This window comes from Choloepus didactylus, chromosome 2 (genome assembly GCF_015220235.1).
Source record: "Choloepus didactylus isolate mChoDid1 chromosome 2, mChoDid1.pri, whole genome shotgun sequence".
NCBI classification, from domain to species: domain Eukaryota; kingdom Metazoa; phylum Chordata; class Mammalia; order Pilosa; family Megalonychidae; genus Choloepus; species Choloepus didactylus.
The window spans coordinates 182,421,859-182,437,880 of record NC_051308.1 but is presented as its reverse complement, the minus strand read 5'-3'; the positions used below and the strand labels follow the sequence as shown (position 1 = coordinate 182,437,880).

Genomic DNA, 16,022 nt, shown 5'->3' with positions numbered 1-16,022 from the left:
GCAAGTTCACTGTGTGTGGTAATATAGATATGCTGGCTTCCAGTGGTGCTCTGTTTTCCACTGGTCAGCAAGACCTGGGTTTGTTTTAGAGCTGTGCTTTGACAGTTGGGTTGTCCATATTTCTTGGCCAAAACTGGACTTGGTTTCTGTGTAGGGCATGTAAATCAGCGCCTGTGGTCTTAATAAAGGGTATGGAGCATCTTTTAAAAAGTGTTTCTATTCCCTTACACTTTCCTGACTGTCCAGCAGATGGCACTGTTTGGTAACTGACTCATCCTCAGAGTCTGCTTTTCCTCCAAGCACAAGCTGCATCTAACACAGGTAAGCTGAGAATGGAGGATTCCTATGTCCTCACTTTGCCATCTAAAATGTGGCTTGATGTGGGGTTACACCTGTGGTAGAGTACTCCCTCAGTACTCTCAGCTGACCCAGGGCAAGGAAATGACCGCTGGCTGCTGCTTCCCTGAAGGGTGGGGGAAGGGTTTTCAGACCCAGGCCTGGAAACACAGCCTCTGTCCACGTTTTCTCAGTCTCTTTGTCCCTCACTGGCCTGAGCCTTGAAATGTCTTCCCCTGTCTCCTGGGTCTTCAAACAGTGGGGGTATTTCTCACTGCTGTGAGTGATTTAAAATTCTGTGTCCCTGTGGGAGGATTGCTGTCTGCTGATTCTGTGCCTTTCCCGCACCGAGCCTGAATGAGGGGAAGGGGAGAGGACCAGTTGGTCTGGGATGGATATTTCTTCTCTTCAGTTTGGCATCTGCAGGGTCCTTCTCCAGTCTCTATCCTACTCTAGAGTTTCAAACAATTCAGAATTGTCCTTTTGTTCATTGAATCTCTGGGGAGGAGTTTTAAGTAGCTGTTCATGTCACCATGTTGATGATGTCACCATTCTCATTTTTGAAAGAGGATTTTGTCAGATATAAAATTCTTGGCTGGCAGTTGTTTTTCTTCAGCAGTTTTGTATTTCAACCCACTCACTTATTGCTTTCATGGTTTCTATTGAGAGAGTGGCAGTGAATCTAATTGGGACTCCCTTGTATGTCATGTGTTGCTTTTCTCTTGCAGCTTTCAGAATTTTTGCCTTATCCTTAGCATTTGCTTGTGTGATATATGACTGGGTGTATTTTTATTCATGTTTATCCTGTTTGATATTCTTTGAGCTTCTTGGATGTACATAGTCACATCTTTTGCTAAATTTGGGAAGTTCTTTGTCATTACTTATTTGAAGATTCCTTCTGCCCTTTTGTCTCTTTCTTCTCATTTTGAGGCTCCACAGCGTGCATGTTGTTGTGCTTGATGGTGATCCATAGCTGTCTTAGGCTATTTTTGCTATTAATATTTTTTTTTCTCTCTGTTCCTCAACCTGACTAATTTCAAGTGTCTTGTCTTCAAGTTCACTGATTTTTTTTCTTCTTTCAGTTCCTGTCTGCTCTTAAAACCCTCCTTGGCATTTTTCATTTCAGTTAATGGGTCCTAAACTCTAGTAGTTCTGTTTGGAACCTTTTTAAAATCTTCTATATATTTACTTAGACTCTCATATTGTTCATTCATAGTTTTCCAGATATCCTTTAGGTCTTTCTCTGTACTTTCCTTCATCTCCTTGAGCATTCTTCAGATCATTTGGTTTCAAGGCTTTGTATGGTATGTCAACATTTTTCTTTGGTGTTTTCTGTATTTTTATCCTCTTCCTTTGGTTGGGCCATCATTTCCTATTTGTTTGTCCTGCACTCTTTTGTTGCACACTGTACATTTTTATATTTTAAAATGTTAACTCTGGAATTTATCCCTTGTGATGTCTGTTTCTTGGTTTTGAAACCAGCTGGTGAAAAGACAGATTTTCTTGAGCTTTAACCCTCCTATCAGGAATATCTCCCTAAGGTGAATGCAGTTTGCAGGGTTTTCCCTGTCTTTCTGGTCCTTTGTGTTGTCCTGGACTTTTTCTTGTTAATTGTTTTGGAGTTCCCTTGTTTATAGGAGTTTGGTTGTTTTCTCTATCTCCAGGATACAGACCTTTCTCTGCTGGGTTTTTATCTCTGATAGGCCTTTTTTTCAGACTGTCTGCCTGTATATTTTTAACACTTCTTTTGTAGTCTCTTGCTGCTTTTGCCTTGAGGGCAAATTCTGAGAGGAGAGTCACCCCAGAGAGGACTTTCTCAAGTTGTCATTCCCAGCTGAAACCAGGCTAGGGACCCACGAAGGATGCACAGACTGGCTTAAAAGTGCCTGGGGTGGGGATCAGGAAGAGCACTAAAATCTTCTCTGATGAGTCCCCAAAACTGAGGCTACCTAGGTTGACTCCTCAAAGGAAATGTAGCATTTCAGCTAACTGTTCCCTGTAGACCTGAGGAAGCCTGCATCTTTAGATCTTCACAGTCTACATCCCTGTCCATGGAGAGTTGAAACAATGGTTACTGCTGCCTTTGTCTGGGGTGGGTTGAAAAAATAGGTATTGTCAGAGCCAGGCCCAGTGATCCAAATTTGCTAATCAAAAGCCGTGATCAGTGATAGGCTGTGCCCATCCCTGTTCTTGGGGAAGAGAATTTTTTGTCCCTTTCTGTCATCATCAGCTAGCGAGGGACCCCACAGTGGCTTGCCATGAGAATTTGGGATGGGCGCTGGTAGCTGTCGTGGAGTGAGCAATTTACAGTGCTTTATTGTAATTTATTAGTGTCTTCCTCCCACTCTTACCTGTACAGTGTTCTTCTGGTCTCTGGAGTTTCAAAATAATTGTTTCATATAGTTCCTGTCTATTTAATAGTTTTCATCAAAGGACTAATTCTGAAGCTTCCTATTTAATCTTCCCATGAAGCTCTGTCTATATATATATTTTTATACCTAAGATAAGGAACATTCAGACAACAAACAAACAAATCTGGAGGATAAATTTGTAAAATCTGTGCATGGCTCTCTAAATTGTCTTCTAATGTATTAAATGTTACTCCCGAGGGAGGGAAAAAACCCCATAACACACAGCAACATGTTTGCTTAAATAACAGCTTTTCCATTTCATGACAACTTATTTTAATTGTAATGAAATTAATATGCATATCTGTCAAAGGAATTGCAAAAGACATTCAAGTTTGTTTTTTTTTTTTGTTTTTTTTTTTTAGATTAAATAATTTGTTTATTGTCCTGCATTTACAAAGAAAACAGACAATGCATCCAGTAGAAAGCATAAAAATGTATTCAGAGTTGTATTTTTACCTGACAGCAAATAGAAATCCTTAGTGAGATCATGGCAATTTGACAGTATTATGATTAGGCTCGATAAAGGCTCGTGGGGTACTTGGAAGTTCTACAGCTATGTCTTTCTACATCTTCCACATAATTTGGCCCCTTAAATGGTAAGGAAAAAGCCCTTAGTATAGCGAGGAAATATACCAAATTAACCAAAATGAAGTTATAGGTTCTCTCTTAAGAAAATTTCCTTTTATTTCTCAATTGTTTGCTAAAATAGGGGCCCTTCTGGGTTTTTTTGGTTATTTCACCTTAACATCACCATGAAAATTCCCATAATTCCACAACTGTGATTTTACAGTATAGAAGATAATTCGGTTCTGTCTTCTATTGCTTTAGCTGTAGATACCAGCTGAAAACCCAAGGTGGATATGAATTGCTGAAGGATTTCCCTGCCGTTGTTTGATACAATCTATTTTCTTTATTCTTGATAGGTGTGTAGCCTGTCTTAAAATTCTTTCTACAGGAACATGTCTGATTTCAAGAGTACTCAATTAAGGATCTGAAGAACAGCTGGCCATAGTTACTCATGGTAATGCGTTTATCAGTTAAATGGATTGCACAATGGCACCACTTTTTCCTTTGCCATTGTTGGTGGAGAAATAAGAGAAACTAGATTCCAATACCCCATATAGAAAACTGGCTACCCAACAGTCTCATTGGGAGCTTTGTTATAGGGCCTCAAGATGCACCTCCTTGGCTTTCTGTAAATTAAGAGTCCTACAACCACTTCTGGAGAATGCTGTAATTTCCAAGGCCCACTTGGTCCGTTCTGAGCAAGCAGCTGTGACTCCAATCCTGCCCCACTTTTGCTTTTCAATATGACCAGAGGAGTAAGTAACATCTAGAGCAAGTCTAGGAGAGGCCCATCCTAAATAAGATTTACAAAGCCTTTCTCATTAAAAAAAAACAAAAAAACCCAAAAAACAATTCTCAAGTACATCTCAATCATCTCAAAATTGAGGTTAAAAACTTACATTATACAAGGAAATAGCAGCAGAGAATGGCTAATCTTAAAAGCCACCCCCCCCCCCACAAAAAAATGCCACCCCACCCCTCCCCTTGGTTCTTTTATCCTGGGGTTTCATGTAAGACTCTAAGCCTCTGAGAAAATGAAAAAACATAAAGTCACAAAGGGAAACTGCTTCAAAGCCAAAATCCTGGGCAAAGAGAAAAAAAAGTTATTTATAAATAAAATTAGGGGACTGTTTGGAAAGGAGTCAAGAGCTCTGGGACATTTCTTCTTAGATGGGAAAGCTCTGAAACCCAGATCTCCTTTCTAGTTATCTTGAATTCTTTAGTTACAGGGCAACAAATTCAAATGCAATGAAAAAAGTGACAACCAGGATTAAAAAAAATAGAAACAAACAAACAAACAAAAAAAGAAAAAAGCCGATCAAAATAACTGTGCTCCCAGGGTGACAGAAGACACGTAGGAAAGCACTGCTTGCTAAACACCTGTGGTTCTGAAGAAACTGCTTTTCAGTGGTTCTAATTTTGCTTCCATCACTAATTAGACTGCAGTAAAGGAACCTGACATTATTAAAGATGAAAGGAATTTGATGTTGCTTTGAACAGTGATAAAATGATACACACATTTGGTGTTTATACAGCCTATTAAAAAAGATAGTAGCTTAAGTTTCAGGGAAAAATGTGAACATAGAGAGTAACAGAAACAATCCAGGAAGATGATACAGCCTGGATACAGCAAGTTTAATGTCTCTGCTGCACAAGGAATTAACATTCTTCCCTTCTCCTCATCCTTATGCTACCAATGGGATAAGCACTAGAAAAGTTGACTCTTAGAGTCAGTGAATGGGCTCATACATTTTCAAAGCTCTTTTTAAAAAGGATGTTTAAAGTTTAAAAGGATGTCCTGATGGAAAGGCAAGGGTACAGGGCAATAAGCTGTTTTACATTTCAGTTCGTTAGTCTTTGACAGAGCCCAGCCAAGGCCAAATTCACCGAGGATGCCCAATGGCTGTGGGGATCTCCACAGGGTCATATAAGCAAACCCAAGTGAACATGCTGGATTAAAAAAAAAAAATCTAGAAACCCTTGAAGAAAGAGCTTCAGCCTGAAAAAGGAAGAGGGAAATAAATGCTGGGGAGGGCGGAGGGTCAGTGTGTGATCTCTGCTGCAGTGTTGGGCAGGGGCCAGGGGCTTAGGAGTTGAGCCAGGGGTGCTGGAGACACTCGGCGGTGGTGGCTCTCTTCTCGGGAATCAGCTCCAACATGGGCAGTAAGAAATCCGTGAAGCCAGCTGCCTCTTCCTGAGACCACTCATATTTCTCCACTAGAACCTCAAAAAGGCCCCAGGGTTTCAGCTTTGTGATGTGTTTCAGGTCACCTTTTTTGGTGAAAAATTCCTTGGAATATTTTCCTGCCACAATGAGCTTGCGAGGCACCTTCCCCAGAAGTTCTATGATCAATGCAATGTGATCTTCATCTCTAGTGTACTCTTCCCCTGAATGAGGCTCAAACAAATAGTCACCTGTGGCCAGTTCAAAGGCCATGCATGCTGTGCTCCAAATGTCAGCAGGGGTATTATAGCCAGATCCTATCAGAACTTCCAGGGAGCGATACTGCCTTGTCTGAATATCTTCAGTGAAATGTTTGTGCACCCAACAGGCATTTCCAAGATCAGCAATCTTCACTTTGAGTTTTTCTGCATTTTTTGGCTCCAATGGATTAACAAGAAAATTTCCAGCAGTGGATTTTCCTTTGTTGTCCAATGGTCCATTATGTTCCTGCTCTTGATCATCCTCACAGGGTATCTCTGCACGAATGCTTTCTTGAAGTTGGCTGATGTCCTGTTCACTGAATGACTGGTCTGTATTTGAAGACTGGCACACCATGGTATCCGATACCTCTGAGGTTGTAGGTGTACAAGAGTCTGTTTCTTGAGATGTGCTGCTGTCTCCATTTTGTGAGCTTAGGAAACTAGGTTCCTGCTTCAAATTTTGGACACCACAGTTATTAGCATTATGTAGATCGTCTTTAAGCCTCAGTGTCTCTTTATTCCTGTTCTCAGAATAATTAACAATTTCAGTTACTCCATTGCAATTAATTTCTGCTGCGCCACCCTCCACATCACGCTCCATAAGTGTTTGATTCTGGACAATGGTACATGCCTCTTCAAGTTTTTCTTGGGTCATTTTATTAGATGGGTTCTCTTTCAAGGGTCTTTCAACAGGACTCTCTGATTCTTCTTGCTTGTTTGGTCTTTTTTGCCCAGGGCCCGACTCTTTCTCCATTTCCTCAATTTCCTGCATTCGCTTCTCTAGTAATTCTGCCTGGTGCTTCTGCTGCTTCTTCAATTTCTTCTTCTTATTCTTTGACATTTTGTCAGCTGGTTTAGGCTGGGGAGCAGTACTGACTGCAGATCCGGAAGGTGGAGGAGCTCCAGATCGTTGCCATTCGGTAGCCTCTGCAGCCAGCCGCCGAATGTATTGCTCATCACTGATAACAAGATGTTTTCTGGTTTAATGTCAGTGTGGATGATGCGGCACTTGGTGTGTAAATAATCCAGACCCTGTAAGACTTGCTGAATAATTTTTTTGACACAAGGAAGTGGGAGCCCCTGATAATTTGATTTGATGATCCACTTGAGCAGATGATGGCCCAAAACTTCAAATACCATGCAGATATGGGTTCCATTAACTCCTGATATTTTAAAGTCATCTAATAGTTGAACAACCATTTCTCTGTTTGGATCATTAGGGTCTGAATCACGAACTGATTTCAGCAACCGGATTTCATCTAGTGCCGTTTCAGTATAATGCTCAGCACTTTTAACTACTTTCATAGCCACAAACTTCTTCCCCTGAATATCCCATGACAACCACACTGTTGAAAAGTGTCCCCAGCCCAGCTTTCGGATGACATGGTATCTCCCATTGAATAGGTCTCCGATTTTCACAAGATGATAACCTCCTTTACAATAATCATTGGGATCCTCTTGCTCATCATCATCAGATCCTAAGATCTCCTCCTTCTGCTCTGGTAGATCACTCTCAGAGTAGGGAGCAGAGCCTCGATGCTGAGTTTCAGATTTCCTTTGGGCTTTGTCCTTCTTGGCCTTGGTCCTTTTCTTTCGGGCCTGGAGCGCAAGCACTTTCCGCTCCATGGCGAGACCGGTAACCGCCAAGCGCCTGCGCAATCCTCAAGTTTGTTTTTTAAATCAAATTATTCTGTCCACTTTCCCAGTTTAGCTTGATTTTTAAGAAAATTGTGGGATCATTGATCATACTTTCAAGTACTATGATGATATCAAGAAAGAACACTGATGTAAAGAAAAGAAAAAATAGAAGTTATTCACTATGTTTTTAAAACTCTTTTTAAATATAATACTCATACAGAAAAGTACACAAATCTTAAATGTGCAACTCAGTAAACTGGCAAATTACTACATATGTCAAGAAATAGAAATTGCTAGTACCCAAAAAATTACCCTTGTATACCTCTGAAATACTTCTTCACTTTTTCCAAGATAGCCATAAATTTACTGCTAATGCAACAGTTTAGTTTTCTGTTTTCTTTGAACTTTTTATCAATGGAACCATACAGCAGATATTCCTTTATGTCTGGTGTCTTTTGTTCAACATTTTGTTTGTAAGAATTATTCATGTAGTTGTGTGTAGGTGTAGTTTGTTCACTTTCATGGACTGATGGACAATTGGGTTGTTGCTAATTTTTGGCAATGATGAATAATGCTGCTATGAACATTCTTGCAGTTACCTTTTTGTGCACATACATTTATTTTTACTAGTGGAATTGCTGAGTTATAGGGTGTATGCATGTTCAATTTTAGAGAATCCCAAATTGCTTATAAGTGTGGTTGTACTAATTAACACTCATCAGCAGTGGTATAAGGGTTCCAGGGCTCGACATCTTTATCAATTGTCAGTAATTTTCATTTTAATGATTTTGGTATGTTTGTAGTGAAATCTCCCAGTGATTTCAATTAAACTCTGGAATCTTTGGGTTATGTCATTTTGTGGTGACACATTTCTTAGCCACTCTGTACTTTACTCTCTTCCTTTTTTAAAATGGAGATAATAGTAGCCCTTATTTTGTAAGCTTGTTTTGAGAATTGAATGAGTTAATATTTGTAAAGCACTTAAAAAATACCTGACAGATAATAAGCACTATATAATTGTTTGTTACTATTATTGTCGTTGCTGCTGTCATTGCCGCTGCTATTATTTACCGTTTGGGCTCTGAAATTTCATTATGTAGGCATAGGTGTTTTACATTAATTGTTTTGGATACTATGGGACTATTCATTTTGAAGACTCATGTCCTTTAGCTCTGGGAAATTCTCTTCTGTTATTTCTTTGATAATTTTCTAACTTCTTTCTTGAATTTATTAGTCAGATGTTACTAAATCTTTTATCTCTTTCTTGACCATCTCTTTGTCTTGTTGTTTTGTGACTTGGAAGATTATTTGACTTTATCTTCTAACCCTTTTATTAACTTTCATTTGTTTTGGTAACCATATTTTCAGTTACTAACCAGAATTTTTTTTTTTTGTCTCTCTCTTTCTTTTTGTAAGTTTCTCTGCTGTTTCCCAAATTATTTCCATTCTTCAAGGCAATTTTTTCCCCTTTCCATTTTAGTCATTTTCTGTCATGTCATAAGTTTTCCTTAAATGTCTACTTGATCCTAGTGTATCTCCCCTTTTTAAATTTTTGTTTTAAATTAAAGAAGTTGTAGGTTTACAGAAAAGTCATGCATAAAATACAGACTTCCCAGATACCACCCTATTATTAATACCTTGTATTAAAATGGTACAATTGTTACAATTCATTAAAGAACATTTTTATAGTTGCAGTATTAACTGTAGTCCCTTATTTACAATAGGGTTCATTTTTTGTGCTGTACTAGTGTATCTATTCTAGACTAGAATAGAATGAGAATAAGGCAATAGAAAATGCTGTATACCCTAGTAGAGGGTAACTAGACAGATATACTTTGGCATCCTTAAATGCCAGAATATGGAGGGTTTTATGCTATAGTGCTAACTTCTACACTAGCTGCCTTGGATAGTTTATTCCATATTTTTGGAGAATTGTTCCGTCTTTTATTGCCAGGGGGTAAATATTTGGGTGCCAGATAATCTTTCCACAGGAGTGGAGTGAGATCTGATTTCCTTGTCTAAGGACTTTTTTCAGTTAATCCCCTTGTTTTCTTTTCCTCATGTTACTCTAGCACTCCAACCTTTTTGATGTTTCTAAAGTTTCCAAAGATAGTGGATTGGTTCCTTGCTTGGCTGGAGTCTCTTCCATGCATTCTCTAAAGCTGTGAGCTTCTTCCACTCTATTTTATTTGCCACAATTCCCCAACCTCTTTTTATCTCCCAGAAATGTGTTTAAATCATGGTTATTTGTTGTAAGCTGTTCTCCTTTTCTCTTTATAACTGTGAATTGGTACCATTTTAATTTCTTATCATTTTAAAGGGGTCTCAGGAAAGAAAGGAGGTAGAATGCTTAGGTCACCATTTTGAATTGAAAACCTAATTGTGATGATGTTTTAATATAACAATATTATTATTTACAAATCAAACACACATTAATTTATATTATTGGTGCATATTTTAGAGGAAATATAGTTGTATCAAAGAGAAAGGTGTTTTTTTTTAAACTCTGAAGCACTGTTTTACTATCTAGATTTTGATATGTTTTAATAATATTGTGAAGTAGTCTAATAGAAACAAAGCTATGTGTTAACTATTTAAAGTTCTTTTATATCTGAACAAATAAGTTGCTGTGCCAGCAGTAGATTTAATAGATTTGAGTCCATTATATATAATTCAAATTTATTTATCACTTCAGTACTTTCATTTCTGTATAGAAATAACTGTTATTGAACATATTATTTTAAAATCACTTAAATATCTTTATAAAATGTAAGATGTGTTTCTTTTAATTATTGAGATAATTTCCTTGACACAGGAACATATATAATTCTGTGAGTCTTGGCTTTGCTTTGTGGGGTGTTCTTGGAGTATCTTGTGACCGGGACCTGCTAGGGTCACTGGCATTTTGCTTAGCAATAAATTATAAACAGATGGAACTTTACCACTCATTGCCATTTTTTTGTTTTTTACTTGGCAAGTGTTTTAAAAAAGGCCTGAAAGGAAAGGGGTGAGTGGCTTTAAACATCAGAATTCAAAAAGTTACATAAAAGAATTTATTTGGCATATTTACCTCAAGGAAGCTAGTCTTCTGTTTTGCTTTTTTTGTGATTTATTATTAAGGTATTGTCTGTGGGGTGTGTGGGAAGAAAAAGATTAAGTCACATTCTGTAATCTTTCATTTTACACCTTCATAAGTAGCAAGATAGAGTGATCAGTATACATTTGCTGGAGGTAATATGGATTGGCTTGCTAGAGCATTGCTATAGGATTTCATCCTTTAGAGCATATTACATGATACCCTTATTAGAAATACATCCAATCTGATATTTTTCTTTAAGGCTGCATTCCCTTGTTCTCATAGAAATCGCATCTAACTTAAATGTTAATTAGGTTGGTGATAGCACTTCTTAACAGTTGTGAGTATTGTGAGTATCAGCTCTGATTTGAGTAGACTCCTATCATAAACCTATATTGGTAGCATAGATTTATAATTACTATGCATCTGCATTTATTAAATTTAGTGAATTCAGATTGATTTATCAAAATTATTAACCTCTCCTTGTCTTACTGCTTGCTTTTATTTTTTGTTCTAGGTTTGTGTTGTTAATTAAGTTAGCTTGTACTGTTGTGTCTTCCTTCATTCTCTGCTGGCTGCCATTCTTTACTGAAAAAGAACAAACCCTGCAAGTTCTAAGAAGACTCTTCCCAGTTGATCGTGGATTATTTGAGGCATGTTTAAAAACCTTCCTCTCACTCCTTTCTGTTACAATATTTTCCTTATGATGTTTGGGAATCATGTAGAAGATACACAAGGAATAGTAATTTCTACTATGTTCTTCTTGCAAATATTCCTTGCCAGTTATTTAATCTAGTGTATAACCCCTAGCACAGCTGGCATTTTCTAGTACATTACATGAATGGAAAATATTTATGCCATCATCAGATTCATAATTCAGTTATATATTTTGTTTAATGAAATAGGGTCCATAATGAAAGACAGTGTGAGAAGTTGCAGCTACACAGTTAACAGTTCTTTAATGTTTTGGTTTATATTCTCTTTTTAGTCTTAGAAAATTATTTGTTAAAATAATAATCATGTTTGCTTCAGAATGATCTCATAATTCCTTATGAGATATATAACCTCACAGTAATTTTTAATGAGAATCTTTCATTTAATTTCATTTAATGCTAGCTTAATCACTCTTGTTCATCTTTTATTACATGAATAATTTGATGAGTTAGATTTAGTCATTAAATTAAACAAACCATTTTTCTGAAACAAAAAGGCCTTTTAACAAAGTTAGAGACAGCATATTTGTAGGCAATTTACTTTTGAATAAACATTTCATTTAAAAAGAATTAGAAAAGCATATATGTCTTTCTAATTTCTGAATATATAAATTGCTGTAGAATATCTTTCAATGGATCTATAAGAGAATGGAACCAGCATTTTCAAAGAGACTAAGAAGTTTGGTGTTGTGAAGGAACAAGAAATTGTGACTGTGTATTGGTGGGGATGATGATGGTGATGTTACTGGTCATAATAAGCAATCACTATTATTGTCACTGTGACTTACTAGGTACCAGATACTTCACATGTAATTTCATTTGATCCTTATAATAGCTCTGTGACATAGAGCTTTAAAGAAAAGCTTAATTTCCCATGTAAGCTGCCTTTCCTTGCCTTCCACTTAAAAATTGGTAATTATCGTGATAATTATAAAAATGAGTATCATATATGTTGGTGGTGTTGCACGTCTTCTCCATTCACTTGACCTCGAAATCTGGAGAGCATTTTCTTTTTTTGTTTGTTTGTTTGTTTTTGTTTTTTTTCCTTCCCCCATTTTTCTGCTCATCCATCCATAAACTAGACAAAGGGGAGTGTGGTCCATATGGCTTTCCCAATCACATTGTCAACCCTCATAAGCTACATTTTTATACACTCGTCTTCAAGATTCATGAGTTCTAGGTTGTAGTTTGATAGTTTCAGGTATTTACTGCTAGCTATTTCAGTTCTTTAGAACTTAAAAAGGGTTGTCTATATTGTGTGTAAGAGTGCCCACCAGAGTGACCTCTCAGCTCCTTTTGGAATCTCCCTGCCACTAAGGCTTATTTCATTTCCTTTCACATCCCTCTTTTGGTCAAGAAGATGTTCTCCATCTCAAGATGCTGAGTCTAGATTCCTCCCTGGGAGTCATATTCCACGTTGCCAGGGAGATTCACTCCCCTGGGTGTCAGATCCCATGTAGGGGGGAGGGCAGTGATTTCACCTGCCAAGTTGGCTTAGCTAGAGAGAGGGCCACATCTGAACAACAAAGAGGCATTCGGGAGGAGGCTCTTAGGCACAATTATAGGGAGGTCTAGTTGAAGAGCATTTTCTTTGATTCAACAGAGGAAGTAGGATGGTGCAATTGTCAGTGATAGTTATTTTTTTGTTATTCTACACATTGTGTGTCAGGAATCTATGTGGAGGATGAGTTTCATTAACATGAGAGCTGTAGTTAAAAATTTAATTTTCAAAGTGATCCTAGCATGACTGCTAATGTCTTTAAACTTCTTGATTTATTAGCAAGTATAACTAGTAGGTTACTCTAAATAAATTGAAGTGTGTGTTAAAATGGGTCAACTGTAATAGGTGTTTTGCAAATTAGGGAAAAAAGATTTCTTAGAAAAATTTATAAAAGAAAATAACTTCATTATTTAGGGATAGGTGCTAGGCTTTGGAAAATACTAAGTATTTTTTTGGAATGTCTAGATTATGGTTGGCTTATAGTGATTTAGATCAACTCCCACTGTAAAAAATGAAAAATGCTTGAGCATATGTGTGTGTGTATGTGTGTGTTGTGTATGTGTTTATTCCTTGGAGACTTTAATCAACTTAGAAAATTGTGAATAAAAGCTTCACATCTCAAAAGTTTATTTACTTAGAGATTATGAGCTGTACTTAGTGGGATTTAATATTTCTTTTAATTATATAGGAACGTAAAATTAACAACTTAACAAATCTCTTTTAAGGATAAAGTAGCCAATATTTGGTGTAGCTTCAATGTCTTTGTGAAGATTAAGGATATTTTGCCACATTACATCCAGATAATAATCAGGTAAGAGACACAAAGTTTATGTATAGTGTTTTATAATCTACTTTTAAAAAGTCTACTTTTAGAAAGTATTATGGTAATATCTCATTTTAATTTTTTCTGGCATCATTAGAGAGTGAGGGTTCTTTATTGGTGGATTTTCCACATAAACCTCCATACAGCAATGTATTTTAATTTGAATTATTTTATGTGAGAGTCTTTCTGAATTGTTATTTAATTCCTTCCATCTTGAAGAGTCATGTTCTTCAGTGGTGTATCAGTCAGGGTTCAACCAGAGAAGCAAAACAAGTAGGAGATCATATATATGTGTGTATGTATGAATTTATTATGAGGAATTGGCTTATGCAATTGTAGGGAAGTCCACAAGGCAGGCAGTCAGGAAGGGAAATCTACGGGGAAGGGAGAGCAGTTTAGACTCATCTGATTTTTGGAGTGTCTGAGCTTAGGAAAGGTCTAAGCTCTCTTTGAAAGGGCTTCCAACTGGTTAAATTATGTCCTCCCAGGAGAATCTTTTTAATTAATTTTAAATCAACTGAATAGGGAATATTCAATTTCACAGCAGCACCAAGAATAGTGTTTGAAAAACTGGGAGAAGGTGTGTAGGTTAATAAATGGATACTGCCTCCCTGTGTCCTCCAACTCTTGTGGGAGAATATCCATTGTAATTCACCCTAACAGGAAGGATACTGGAGAGAGAATTCTGGGGACTGGAGATCAGCCTAGCCAAGTTGACACATCACAAAGTCACCACAGTGGGAAAATCAGTTACTGTATTGTGTTATAGTACTTGATTTCAGGGCTTTTCAAGTGCTATTTGTTATGGTACTAAATGGAGCCAGATTGCTGTGCTTGTTGAGTCTGTCAACGTTCTCTAGTTCTATTTCCTCCCTGCCTTTCAGTCCACTGTTGCTAGGAGAAACTTGAACAGCTTCCTACTTCCTTTCTAGCTTGTTCTTTTCTGATTTAACGTGGTCTTAAAATTGGAAAATAAACTTTTGTGAAATCAAGGGCTAGTGAGATTCTCTTGTGAGTAAAGTTTGTGAATATTTGTGTAACATATATAGGAATCTTTTTCTACCTGGTTATGCTCTCTTGAGAGTGTTTGATAATTGACCTTCAGCTCTATATCTTTGTAACTTATCTATAAATGATATTAGATACTAAAATAATAAGAAATATTCAATATTATAATGTTTTGTTCTATATTATAATCATATTAAAGCATGTGTTTATTTCAGTTTATAGACTTTAAGTGTTATTTGGTCTTTAATAAATAAAAATTAACTTTAATTTGAAATCAACTTAGGTTGATAAGTAATTAATCCATATATTTTTTTTTTTTTTTTTTTTTTTTTTTTTTTTTTTTTTTTTTTTTTTTTTTTTTTTTTTTTTAAATCATCATTTTATTGAGATATATTCACATACCACGCAGTCATACAAAACAAATTGTACTTTCGATTGTTTACAGTACCATTACATAGTTGTACATTCATCACCTAAATCAATCCCTGACACCTTCATTAGCACACACACAAAAATAACAAGAATAATAATTAGAGTGAAAAAGAGCAATTGAAGTAAAAAAGAACACTGGGTACCTTTGTCTGTCTGTTTCCCTCCCCTACTTTTCTACACATCCATCCATAAACTAGACAAAGTGGTGTTTGGTCCTTATGGCTTTCCCAATCCCATTGTCACCCCTCATAAGCTACATTTTTATACAGCTGTCTTCGAGATTCATGGGTTCTGGGTTGTAGTTTGATAGTTTCAGGTATCCACCACCAGCTACCCCAATTCTTTAGAACCTAAAAAGGGTTGTCTAAAGTGTTGATAAGTAATTAATCCATATATTTTAAAAAATATTTGTTTTGGTTGGATTTATACACAAAAAAACAATTATTTTTTATTTTTTAGCTTTTGTTTTACATTTTTGAGCCTCCTTCCTGCATGTATAAAATTAATTCTTCAGCCCTCTCCCAAAGGATTCAAATTTACTCTGGTAAGTTTCTCATTATTTTAAATACTTAATTCTTAAAGCTGATTTTTAAAAAAATATAGATTATTATTTTCTTGTTCTGAACAGGATTGACTAGATTAGAAAATAAGAGATTCATTTATTTGGTTAACATTTATTGAGTGTCTGCCATATTTTGGTGCTGTGTTGGGCACTAGGCAGTGCAATCAGAATCTTTCAGTTTAGTTCAACTACTATTAATTTAGTTTCTGCTTTATATTACTCAATAAGAGAATGCAAAGAAGAAAACCGTGGTGATAGAGCTATGCTTAAGCAATTATGCTGTACAGCAGATTGTATGAACTTCTATCATGTACAGATTAAGTGCTATGATTATTTGTTGTGTGGGAAAAGGAGGTACTATTATGAGGGGAGATTTTAGACAGCTTCTTAGATCAAGTGGGATTTGAGCCAGATTTTGAAACCTGGGTAAGATTTGGAGCAGGGGGTTATATAGCAGAAGGGTATTCAAGATAGGAAGAAGAGTTTGAAGATTAGGAGATGGGAATGGACAGGAAATGTTCTGGAAAAAGC

The 16,022-nt window shown here is 36.6% G+C and overlaps 2 protein-coding genes across 9 annotated transcripts in view; one reads left to right on the top strand and one right to left on the bottom strand.

Annotated features, from left to right (window-relative positions):
* Positions 1-16,022, top strand: part of ALG6 (ALG6 alpha-1,3-glucosyltransferase) — a 124,173-nt gene that overhangs the window by 55,481 nt on the left and 52,670 nt on the right. For all 8 annotated transcript variants that reach the window (XR_005215338.1, XM_037827030.1, XM_037827026.1 and 5 more), the window contains exons 8-11: positions 10,198-10,383; positions 10,970-11,105; positions 13,392-13,477; positions 15,389-15,473. Coding sequence is in view for 7 of the 8 variants with exons in the window: in XM_037827030.1 (XP_037682958.1) it covers positions 10,198-10,383; positions 10,970-11,105; positions 13,392-13,477; positions 15,389-15,473 (493 nt within the window). In the remaining variant the exon portion in view is untranslated. The remainder of the gene's footprint in view (positions 1-10,197; positions 10,384-10,969; positions 11,106-13,391; positions 13,478-15,388; positions 15,474-16,022) is intronic.
* LOC119527213 (SRSF protein kinase 1-like) lies at positions 4,287-7,432 on the bottom strand. The gene is given in 2 exon segments (XM_037827024.1): positions 4,287-6,695; positions 6,698-7,432. Coding segments are annotated over 2 exon segments (1,962 nt in total). The 5' UTR covers positions 7,365-7,432; the 3' UTR covers positions 4,287-5,400.